Raw genomic sequence first — 12,819 nt, forward strand, 5'->3', positions numbered from 1 at the left:
TTCTCTCTTTGTTATATATTTCCCTGAATAGTCATTATTCATGTCCTTGCATTGCATGTAATTGTAGCTTTACAGGTTATTATTGTTTCCTACGGAGTAATGACATTTCAGTTTTTCATATGCTATCATGTTAGGCAGTTTTATGACACTACAGAAGAAAGGTTTGATGGTGAATTTTAGTTGTTTTAACAGCCATTAACTTAACTGTTGTGGTATCTATTAGCTGATTGCCAAAAAAATTTGATTAAATTTAAAAGCTAAAACGATTCATAAAAAGTTTCTTCAATTTCTTAAAGCTACATTTTTACTGAATGCTACGCTGTAATTAATAGAAATAGAGTTTTGATTTTGTCCAAATATCCATATTTCTTGTGGCCTCTGGGATTGACTACATTGAACAGGAAGGATAAGTTAGGCTATTTAGTATTATTATTATTATTTAATCGTGCCTGTAAAGTCCATGCTTAGCATTGTCTAATAATATCTCATTCTGGCATAAGAATAGTCTCGTCTCTGGTGGTTTCCTCGTGCAATGTTGATGTGCATATTTAATTCTCATACCATAATTTATTTAGACAAATCCAGCACGTGGTAGTGACAACCTATTTGTTATTTGCAGAATATGGCCAGTAGCACATTCCATGAAACTCCTAACGTTTGAATATCGTCTTAATCTTTAATCTTTGCTCTCGTTTCGTATCTCTCTTTTTCTTTTCCTTTCCTTTTTTTATTTTTTTTTAGAATTTTATTCGAATCTGTTAGTTGTTCGTAAAGAAAAAACTCTTGCCTTATGGAACTCATGCACAATAGTTATAAAATAGAAAACGTAATATGTAAGATTATATTATGGTAATATGGGTTGCTGAAGTGATAAAATATGTTTGAATTTGCAGACCATTTTTATAAAATAAAAATCAGATGAGTGTTTCTCACGGCATTTAAGTTTCTTTTTAACTTTTAAAATCAATTATACAAAATATGATACATGTACACATAAAAACATATTATTATATAACAATTTAAACATATAATTATTTACAAATGAATTTCTCTCTTCTATATCGTACGTATTAATAAAAACAAATATACACTAATTTTGTAAGTACGGTTTTATATTTGAACATATTTGATTATAAATAAGAAAACGTAGTCCTATCATATAATGCAATGTAATATTCTAGTAACAATAATAAGAAGTTTAAGATGCAAAATGTAAAAAGCCAAAAATATATAAATTACATCAGAAATTCATAGGATTCTCTTAATTAGTTCAGCAATGTAGCATTTTGTAAAAAAAAGTAATCATATAATTTAGCTTTTAGCGATTTTGAAAAACTACTAAAGCAGCTAAATTCTTCTCAAACATCTAACATTTATTAAAATAGATAATAACTAACATTTATTAAAACAAATAATTTTACCAAACAGACTTTTAGTAGCGTTTAGCTGTTAATTGTTTGAGTGACTTTTTATAAAAAAAAGTAATCCATATAACATTTAGTTTTTCGCATTTTATGAAAAACTACTCAAATAGTTAAATACTGCTCAAATAATTAGCATCTACTAAAATAGATAATTTTGCCAAACAAACCATTAATAGTGTTTAGCTGTTAACTGTTTGAGTGACTTTTAAATTATAAACCACTATCTTAACTGTTTGAATGACTTTTAATTATAAACCATTGTCTTAACATCTAAAATTAGTTCAAAAGTTAGGTTACTGAACACAAAAAAAATAACATTTAACATTTTAATTAGTTAAAATCGTAAAAGCTACTTAAAAAATTATTGGATAATACCACCAAATTTGCATTTCTAGAAGAGTACGAGAGTCCTTGGAAATTTTACATATGCAAACAATTCTCTGTGAACAACTTTGAACTTTCAAGTCAACTTAATCTTTAAAACACAATTCATTCTTCAAGAAACTGCTTCAACAATCACATGTTAAATTATAGATATAAATATGCGCACCAACTGGATAGTTGTGAATATTCAAGCGTTTTACAATATTTGATCCAGTCTGCCAAGATATAGCAATGGCATTTACAAGCTCTCTTACGGCAATTTCTTCTTTCAAACTCACTAACCCGACATCCCACTTCTTGCCTTCTGATCGGTCCCTGAAACAACAGGGTCTTTTCCACCAACAAAATCAATCTCTGTCAACTCAAAACTTCAAATTCTCCATTCCACAACATTTCTCGACAAGAAGATGCAGCCCCAAAAGCATTGTCACCACAGCTTTCTTCTCCAAGCTCTGCTCAGAATCTCCAAAGAGAAAGCCAGCAGGTAATTAATTTACTATATACCATTAAATTTCCTTTCTTTTTTATTCACTAATCTACCCCTTTTTCTTGCTACAGGGAAAGTTCAACAACTTAATGTATATGAAATAAACGAGCGAGACAGAGACAGCCCAGCAATCCTAAAACTAAGTAAAAAACCAGAATTAGCACTTGGAGATTTAGTGCCCTTCACCAACAAGCTTTACTCTGGAGACTTACAGAAACGGTTCGGTATAACTGCTGGTCTCTGTGTTCTTATCCAACACGTACCGGAAAAGAATGGCGACAGATATGAAGCAAACTACAGCTTCTATTTCGGTGATTATGGCCATATATCCGTACAAGGAGCTTATTTAACCTATCAAGATACCTTTTTGGCTGTGACCGGTGGATCTGGAATTTTTGAAGGAGTGTACGGTCAAGTGAAGTTGCAACAAATTGTTTTTCCTTACAAGCTTTTTTACACTTTTTATTTGAAGGGGATTCCTGATTTACCGGCTGAGCTTCTGGGAAAGCCGGTCACTCCTTCGCCGGAGGTTGAACCGAGCCCGGCTGCCAAGGCTGCTCAACCTAATGCCACTATCCTTAACTTCACCCAATGATGTTGTTTGGTTTACTAATTTGATTGGGGTTTCAACTTGTTTTGAGTTGTTAGTATTGTGTTTTTCTCATTTATTTTGAATTTTCTCAAAAATTCCCAAAGTACATTTAGCAGTACTGATTAATGTTCATGAAAAATTTGACACGAACAATTACTTTGACTTGATCATATCTTTTTGGTCGTGTTGGAGAAATTTATTATCTACAATAATATATCATATAAGTTCTACGAGCTATTCACATTCAAAAACTTTCACCACTAATGGTGGAAAAATCACACAGCTCCATTAGAACAAATATCAGTTGAAAGACTATTCCAAACTATTAGACCAACCCTAAAACAAGCTATTTTAGCTAAGGCATCTTGCCTATTCACATTAGCATCAACAAAAAGCTTCTTACAGTAATCCAAATTCACATTTCTTTTTCGTCTTTAATTAATGAAAGTTGTGAGTATGTTTATTGACCGATGCGAAAGCACTTTCTTATGGCACCAAACCGCAAATCATTATTCTCAACTCTTTAAGTTTAGGGTTGTCTCTGTTTTCCTCATGTACTAATCATAAATTCTGGTAGCGTTTTCATATTCAGACACAGTGTTAAAGTGCACTGAGTGGGAAATTCTCATATGACAAGCCCTTTTTTTGTCCTTCTCTTCATTTCTTCCCCTGTCAATTCTCTATCATCACTCATCTCTTCCACAGCCGTTATCTTTTATCTTGTTACTTCTTACACAAAGCAATATTTTTAAAACTGGACCCTTTATTAATTAAATTGGTTTCAAAACTTTATCACGGTTCCGTCCAATCAACTTAATTTAATCGGGTTTTCTCATTTCTTATTTTTATAATTATTCATAAAAATAAATCAGCTACTTCATATAGCCTCTTTAGATACCTAGGAGCAAATGTTTTGGTTTCTCGAAATTTAATCCAAATTGAACCAATTTTATTCAAATAATTTTTTTTAATATTACAGTTCAATTTAGTTTTGGTAAAAATTGTCTATATATATATATATATATAGACAATTTTGAATTTTTTTGCATTGATGATTTCAATTAAGTTTACAAAAATTCAAACCGAATTGATTGAATTGACCATTTGTTGTGCCCTTTACCATCCATGTTTTAATGTTTTTTATATTTAAAATGTCTAAAAGAGAAAATTTTAATTGCAAATATAACATAAGTATTCATTTATGATTGAATATTATGGTTTGAAGCTCACTAATGAAACATTGAAATTTTATTTTGAAAATCCCTTCTTAGTTATAGATTGGAAAAAATTGTATCTTTTCAGGCAATGAAAAACAAAGGGAGCACAAGCCAATTTATAAAAAAGTAAATAGCAATTTGCAAACCAGCTCCCAAAGCAGAGGACCAAATTATTATTTTTTTCTCTCTCTCTCTTTATGGCGGACTTGATTGGCAGGATCACGTTTCCATGTACTTGCATTTCCCTGCTTCTCTTTTATCTTATGTCTTCACTTTATAAGTACACTCTTTGATGCCTTTATTAATATCTAATTTTTTCTTTTTTTTTTATAGTCAGGAGTTTAATCCCCTCGGGCCATACAACGTAATATTTTTTATCCTTCCAGTAAAGTACGCTTTTCGGAAATTAAATTTATATTCTCATTTTTGTAGGGATTGAAGTCACTCGATATCCTTACACCTAACACCTTGTTGGTATTAATATCTATTTCTTTTTTTTTTTTTTTTGTTATCAGTAAATTTTTATTTTATTTTATAATAATTCGAGAAAAAAATTTAATAAACATTAACAGCTAAAACCAGACCAATAGACCCATACATCCAATCTAGCCAAATAATGTTAAACTAAAAAAACCTGGACTGAAGTACATTAAATCTAAAGGAATTGATAAGAAGAAAAATTTTTGAGTTAAGAAACATAAACTTTGGTATAAGATTACAAAACCATCTAACACAATCCTTCTTAACAAAAACATCTCCACAAGCCTTCTTAACAAACCAAAACTCAATAAAAAATCGAAGCAGTAAACAATTAAATTAGTATCTAGTAATTTAATGTCAACTAAGTGTGGCTTCATTAATATTATCATTTATGCAAATAGTGCAGTTTGAGACCTCTCGATCATAGAAATTTTTATATTTTTATCAATTTAGTGAATGAAAAGAAGGTTACTCATATTGTATATAAAACTTAATTAGATTAATGTTGGTATTTATAAGAAACATCTATAATATATATATATATATATATATATATATATATATATATATATATATATATATATATATAATTTTTCTTTACTGTTTTATTGGTTACAAGTTACAAGAACAATCATGGAAGTAATTTTCTTTTTACCCGCCTTGCTCCTTGTTGAATACTTTTTCTTTTTTTTTTATACCGCCAACAAGGGTAAAATGTTTATTTACTTCAAATATTGAATAATTAGTAAGTGTTATTCAAATGGAAGTGTTACTACTCTGCTATAATTTATGATATTATTCTAATTCATTTGGCTTTCAGTAAAACTCTAGAAAATACATTTTAGTTGATAAATAATCAGGAGAAGCTTCAAGTTCAAATTCTGGGAACATTAGGGTTTTGCTTTTCAGCTAGGAGATGAATAGAAAGAAACAAAACATGTGTTGGTCCATTGGGTTCACAGGCTCCTATCTTTCGGTCCTTCAATTGGACGTACACATGAAATCTCTGCGCTTTGTCAATCAGTGTGGCTGTGTTAGTGCATTTTTAGCAAACCTAGCATATGTATATGTCTATATATATATATATATATATATATATATATATATTGTGAAAGTTACTAGTAGGTTGGATTCGTTAATAAGTGGGATTTTGACTCACTTTAGCCTCATAAATTCCATTTAAAAATCCTTAATTTAATGGAAGAAAGAAGCATTTCTAATTTATTGTTTTTAGAAGAGAATAAATCCCTTGTATTCTATCCTTTGAATGTTTGTGTTTATGTATGTGTATACTGTATGCACATACAAGATAATCCATTGTGTGTGTGTGTGTGTGTGTGTGTGTATAGGTGGAGCTAGCTGAAGCTACATTTGACATTTATACAGCAAAAACCTTATTTTTAGAATTGGTCTAGCTCAAGAAATAAATAAATGGGATGAATGAAATATTCAATTTATACTTAATTTGCTATCCTTTTAAATTTTGCAAAATTTAAACAAAATAAATATTTTAGACCAAAAATATCTAACAATCAAATTCATTTTTATTACTTTGGTAAATCTAATAATCCATAAGTACATAATATCATGAGAATAAATTGCAGGTACTACCAGCTGGTAAAGCTCTTTCGCTAAGTAAAAAAGAAAATGGGTTTGGACAATCGATCCATGCATGCATGGAGATGGAAGCACAGATTTTAAAGAGATACGGAAAAAGGCATAATTGAGACATAAAAAGAAAAAGATGATAACAAAAGCCATACAAAGAAAGGCTGATGATGATGACGATGCTGGATAATAATAACAGTATATAGAGAGAAAGTAAATGAATATAGCTATGATCTAGCTGAGCCTGAGCATGAATTTCCAAATTATTATTATTATTGTTATTATTATTGTTGTTGTTGTTATTATTATTATTATTATTAGGGTTAAAAAGTTGCAGTAACAGAGAGACTGAAAAAATTATGTCGTAGTATCTGTTTGTAGTTGTTCTGAAAAGGAAAAAGGAAGCTCTTTGGGTGAAACCCCAAAAACAGTAAAAATGATCAGTGGTCCCTCTTCATCTGACAAAAGAGACTCGATCAAAGTGTTAGTAGTGTTAGTCGAAACTCAGAAACACTCAGACCTTAGCTTAGTCCATGTATACATTACCTCTCTCTCTCTCTCTCTCTCTCTCTCTCTCTCTCTCTCTTTCTCTCTCTGTTTTATCTATGGCTGTGAACAGTTCAATCTGTGACTCAACTGTTCATGTCTTCATGTCTGCTCTTATCTGCACTCACTGCTGACTTACTTGACCACCTTCTATAATTATTATCCCTCTCTTTTTCTTTCCTATATTTATTACATTTCTAAAAGAAAAAAAAATTAAAAAAAAATCTTTTTCCACTAATCTGGCTGAAATCTTAGAATTTTGCAAAGAATTCCAATATTGGTCACCTAGTCAACACTTATTGATAAAATAATTTTAAAAAATCTTTTCACTTGGATTGAGGGGTAAATGATGATTTAGATTTTTTTTAGAAGATTGGACACATATTTAACTTTGTTACACTTTTAATTTTCAGGGGAGTTTCATCTTTTATTGGCTATTTGTATTGGTTGTAATCTGAATAATAAAATTTTAAGATTGATTTTTAAAAAATTTGTTTAACAATAAAATGACATTATTAATCGATTTTGCATGTAATTAATTATATTAAATTTGTCTTTTTGATTTAAATAAAGAAGCATTTACTACAAATGAAAAGGGTGAAAAAACTATCCTCAAAAAAAAAAGAATATCTTTAATAGATAATAATCGAGACAAGCACTTCCAAGATTGAATGCATAGAGCCCTGGCTTTCACTATACTGTTTGTTTGTCTTCAACCTCTCTCTCCCTTTCTCTCTCTCACATACACATAACATAGGAGTAGTTACTGCCATTTCATAGTCCCATTCACTACTTAAACATCCAGGTGTGAACATCTTTTTGTTAAAACATAAATGGACCATCTCCATTATCATCATCAATATCATCATAATCATCATCTTCATCTTCTTCTTCATCATCTACCTCGCATATTTTTACAGTATGTGGAGTATGTCCATCTCCAAAAGCACGTACGTGGTCTTTAAGTGACCTTTTATGTTTAAAGTCAGACCCACAAATACAAAACCAAAGCTTACCACAGTTCTTCTCGTGTGTTCTCCAATCTCCTCTAACTGCAAAAGTTTTTCCACATTTTCTGCATCCAAAAGGCTTTGCACCGTGTTTTCGCTTGTAATGTGTTTGCAGAGTTCTAAAATCCTTCAATGGCCTTGATCTTGGATGGTCAATGTTGTTCTTGCATCCTTCAGCACAGCAATAACAAGGAAGTCTTAACATTGAAGAAGCTGCCTTTGTTCCTCTTAAAGACTCAGGCCCTTTTCGATATTGCGATCCATGTCCCCACATATGCATCTAATTAATTAAACATGGACACAAACATAAGAAAAAACACAGTAATTAAATGGAAAATGTGTTTTGATACTATGAAACAGATACTCGACTACTGCTTTAACTTAATTTAACGGTAATTAAAATAATTAATATGTTGCAGTGAATTAATTACCTGCATGTTATTGTACCTATTGAATGTTTTATTACAGACAGAGCAAGAGAACTGTGTAGGACCGACGAGGATTTGAGCAGGAGAAGGAATCCAGTACTGGCCTTCAACGAGAGAAGAAACGTGATTAGGGTTTGAAGAGGTAGTTTGGGTAGTAGCTGATGGAGGACCAATATGGAGAGCGACAGTTACAGCATTTTCATGAGAATTAGGGTTTTGCTTATCAATAGTATTTCGTGGCTTGTTTAAGGAATTGGGATGTTTAGAGATGTGTTGGCCAGGAGGTCCAAGGGAAAGAAAGAGGGAATCTTCATCTTCTTGGTCATCAGCTTCTATACAAACACTTCCACTTGAGGATATGTAGTTGAAAGAGGGATTTTGCATGGTGGTGGTGAACGATTATATGAAACACAGAGAGAGAGAGAGAGAGAGAGAGACAGACAGACTGAGCTCGAGAGATAGGGTTTATGGGTTTTGGTGGAGAAGATGATCAAGTGGGGAGAGAAAGGGCTAATATATATGCGGGTATTTGGGTTTCGTGTTGTAGGTTAATTTTGCATAAGGGAACGAGTAAATTCTTACCAGAATGAATTTTTTACTCATCTTGATTCCCTTGGGGTGTATATGAATTTTATAATCTTGAAGAAGGAAAACAATTTCACTACTTTCAAATTAAACTTCATTGACAAATGTTAGGACTCGACCTAGCTCGAGGGATCACCATATGAGAAAATAAAAGAGGAAATTAATTAATGAATTTTTATGAAATTTTTAAGTCCTAAATCACTACTAAAGTTCCTTTTGAGGACCTAAAATTCTGCATTATTAAACTAGATATGGAGTCATATGCACAATCATCACATGAATTTTTTTTTTTTAGTATCAAGTATGAGATTTAGGATTCGAATCTAGATCTATTGACAGATCGTATACATCTTACCACTGAGTTATACCTTGGTATGCATCATTATATGATTTTTCATTCTTTTTTAATCTAGTGTTGCCTAAAGGAATTGAATTCAAGACATCATAATTATTGAGACAAATACAATATCACCAAGTTAAAATTTTATTAATTTATAAACCATTTTTCTCTTAATTAACCATACATATAAAATGTGGTTTTAATGGCATTCTCAAAAAAAAAAAAAAAAAAAAAAAAACGTTAATAGATGGTGGTCTCAATTGATGGAATTTTGAGCAAAATAATTAATTTCCATAATTTGATTGAGAAAGAATAAGTCACGATCTGTGAAATTAAAAATATATATATATATTATAAATTCTATTTTAAATTTAAAAGAGAAAAATTTCACATCACATAATAATTGAATTCAAACTATATAACTTTATTAAAAATATCCTTAAAAGTGCATAGATTCTGCTTTTAACTAAGAAAACCATAGAATGTAAAATTCCATTGATTTTATATTCTATAGTTTTCACATCCCATCAATTCAACTACCACTTTCAAAGAGTTCAAGTTGACATTAAATTTAGGAAACAAGAAAATGATTTATATAGGGTTTACTTGTTTGGAATGGAAGATGTGGAGAAGGGAAAAGGACCACGTGGAGTGGAAGAAGGAAGTTGATAAGTTAATTTTGGCGTGTTTGAGAACAGAGGAGACAAAAAACCGGCAAAGGAGGAGAGGTGGAGGAGAAAAAAGATGCATAGAATAGCGTACCATTGCCAACACTAACACTAAAACTACCACTCCTCCTCTAATCTTTCACTGAAATGCTCGATTCTCGAGCTCTTAATCTCTTCCTTCCTTCTCTCTCTCTCTCTCTGCTTGTCTTTTAAGCCTCACTTCTGCACTGCACATATTATTAAGGCACTCTCTCTCTCTCTGTCTCTCTCTTTTGGTAGAAAAGTAAGAATGAGACTGATAGATAGAGAGTGTTTGAGTATGTAGACATGGAGCAATGTTAACTGTAGAACTGAAGGCGTGACACTGATTTTTCTCTTCACTTTTGTTATTTAAAGATGTATTGATAGAGACAGCGGGGTAACATTGACCCTAAAAGGTAATTTTTGAACTAATTTTTAGCGTTTTCGTTAAATTCAAATTTTACCTTTGTTAATTATACTGTTCGGTAATATAATTTAACGTTTAGCGTTTCACTTAGATTAATTAAGTTTTTTTTAAAATCATACCTATTATTTTTTCTCTTGAATTTAGTTAATTAAACACCTAATGTCATTTTTTGTCAACTAAGAGTCTGTTTGATAAAATTAGTTGTTTTTATATGTGTTAGCTGTTTTAATAGTTTTTAGCCGTTAGCTGTTTAAGTAGTTTTTCATAAAATGCTAAAATTTAAATGTTACGTGAGTTAACTTTTTATAAAATGTTACCTTAGTCTCTAAAAACTAATTCAAATACTATGTTAATAAATACCGTAAAAAATAGCGTATAAAGGCTAAAAACTACTTAAAAAAAACTATTACCAAACACAAACTAAAAACTAATTGCGAAGAGTTACTGCAACAACTAATAAGTCATATATGCATAAAGCAACTCGTTACCCTATAATTCATATTCACATATGCAATTTGAGGATTTTAATACTAGAAAAATACTTACTTACTTCTAATGTATATACAGCAAACCGATTAAAAAGAAATTTTTGAATCAAACGGAAATATTTTTAATAATTCACGAGTATGAAATTGAGCGTGGCAGTTTTTTTTTTTTTTTTTTTTTTTGACATTGCGTGGCATTTTTTTTTTATGCGAATTATATATTGATTTAGTTATTTGATTATATAAATTTTCTGAAAATTCTAATGCTTTTGGAAATGAACGGCAGATTGAAAATATAAAATGATGCAAGGATGTATAACTTTGAAAACAAAACCTTCAAAATCTCCTAATCAGCTTATAACCTGCTACAAGTATCTTTGATTAAGATAGGATACCCGAAAATATTATATCCATTAATTGTTGAGAAATAAATTTAAAAATATGGCAAATGATGGTACAATCATCATCGTGGTCAGCAAGAAACAACACTAAACAGTGTTAGGAACCAGATCTGTTTATCAATTGAGGAATGTTTCCCTAATTTGCAGTTTCTACAATGTTGGAATAGTGTAATTTGTATGTATTAAAAAATCAATAAAAAGAAAGTGCAATTTCCTTTTTTTGGAATTATTTATTTATTTTTAGTGCTTTTAGTGTATACTAGTTTTTTTTATGACGTGCGATGGATATACGTTAATTATACTCATTATATTCACATTTTTTACACTCGTTTAGTTTTTTATTTATATAATTAAAGTATAAAATAAATATAATGATCTTTATATATATAGTAAAATATTCTTTTTAATTATATATCTTGTACTATAATATCTCATTGAAAAAAAATTGATATATTTGTTTCTTACTTTAAAATAGCAATTTAAATATGAAATATGTCATTTATATTCTCTTCAACATACTGATTCATATAGTTTTTATTATACGCTAGTTGCTTTTATTTTTTGTCTAAGTACTAAATTGATTTATAAAAATCATCATATATATTTTATTTTACGTTTTATAAGCAACTTATATGTTTTGTTAATAACTTCCACTATAATCTCTTTTGGTAAATAAAGATACTTTAACAATAGAATAAAAAAATTAATCTAATAAATCAAATTAAATATTTATAAATAATGGTAATCTTTATTTTTATTTTTTTAGCCAAGCAAAATCATAAAATTTATTTAAAAAATTTATTAATAAAATTATATTCCTTAATAGAAAGAATAGAATTTAAATTAAATAAGATATCAATATAATTAATCAAATTTGAGATATTTAAAAATGATAATTTTTTATCTTATTTTTTGGCCAATCAAATTAGAGTACAATTTGTAATCAAAGAAATTTAACCATACCCTTGTTAAATCAAAATCTTATTTATCTAGATATATTTATTTAAAATAAATTCAAAAAAATAAAAAATTTTAAATGACTCATATTTACACATATTCATTTAAAATAATAATGTTGAAGATAAATTACAATAAGAGTAAATAAAAATAAAATAACAAAATAATAATAGTAAATTATTAAAATTATTATTAATAATTTATATAATAATACATTGAAATAAAACATAATTAGACATAATACGATAATAATAGTAAAATTTTAAATTTTCAAATGTTTAATTATATATATGTATTTATCTATTAAAAAATTAAAAAAAACATGCAATCAAATTATAGATATATTATATATATAGATATATTTATGTTAAAATTTTTTAATTGAATATGACTAAAGTTATTTTAGAGTATCTTAAATTTTTACCAGGACAATATAAAAAATATTGTTATTCCCCTCTTATTTCCACTTTTATATATGGTATAGATAGATTATTTTTTCCTTATTTGGTAAAAATAACTAATATATTATACTACAACTACAAATTGAAGTTGCATTTTTTAGGTCAACTATATATTATACACAACATTTTAAAAAAAGAAAATTCAAACTAGTTTGTAAAACCAAGGGAACATATATCCTATCGTGTAGTCCATAACATTATTTATCAGTCCAATGAGAAATGCACTAAGACTAATTTCATATATTCAACAATTTAATTATGGAAAAAGAAAAATATTTCAGTGTATAGGTTGAAAAAT

General features: G+C 29.0%; 2 protein-coding genes across 2 annotated transcripts; one reads left to right on the forward strand and one right to left on the reverse strand.

The window, feature by feature from the left end:
- The first annotated feature begins 2,039 nt into the window (after positions 1-2,039).
- AOC4 (allene oxide cyclase 4) lies at positions 2,040-2,890 on the forward strand. Its single transcript, NM_001307961.1, is given in 2 exon segments — positions 2,040-2,292; positions 2,367-2,890. Coding segments are annotated over 2 exon segments (777 nt in total).
- A 4,463-nt stretch (positions 2,891-7,353) lies between these two features.
- On the reverse strand, positions 7,354-8,712 carry DOT5 (C2H2-like zinc finger protein). The gene is made up of 2 exons (XM_012226645.4): positions 8,180-8,712; positions 7,354-8,028 (listed from the first exon to the last, which is right to left on the reverse strand). Exons 1-2 carry the CDS (start codon positions 8,558-8,560, stop codon positions 7,561-7,563), a joined length of 849 nt encoding a protein of 282 aa, XP_012082035.1. The 5' UTR covers positions 8,561-8,712; the 3' UTR covers positions 7,354-7,560.
- Between the last annotated feature and the right edge of the window lie 4,107 nt (positions 8,713-12,819).

Source organism: Jatropha curcas, chromosome 10, assembly GCF_041381405.1.
Source record: "Jatropha curcas cultivar XTBG-Jc1 chromosome 10, XTBG_Jcur_1.0, whole genome shotgun sequence".
Taxonomy (NCBI): domain Eukaryota; kingdom Viridiplantae; phylum Streptophyta; class Magnoliopsida; order Malpighiales; family Euphorbiaceae; genus Jatropha; species Jatropha curcas.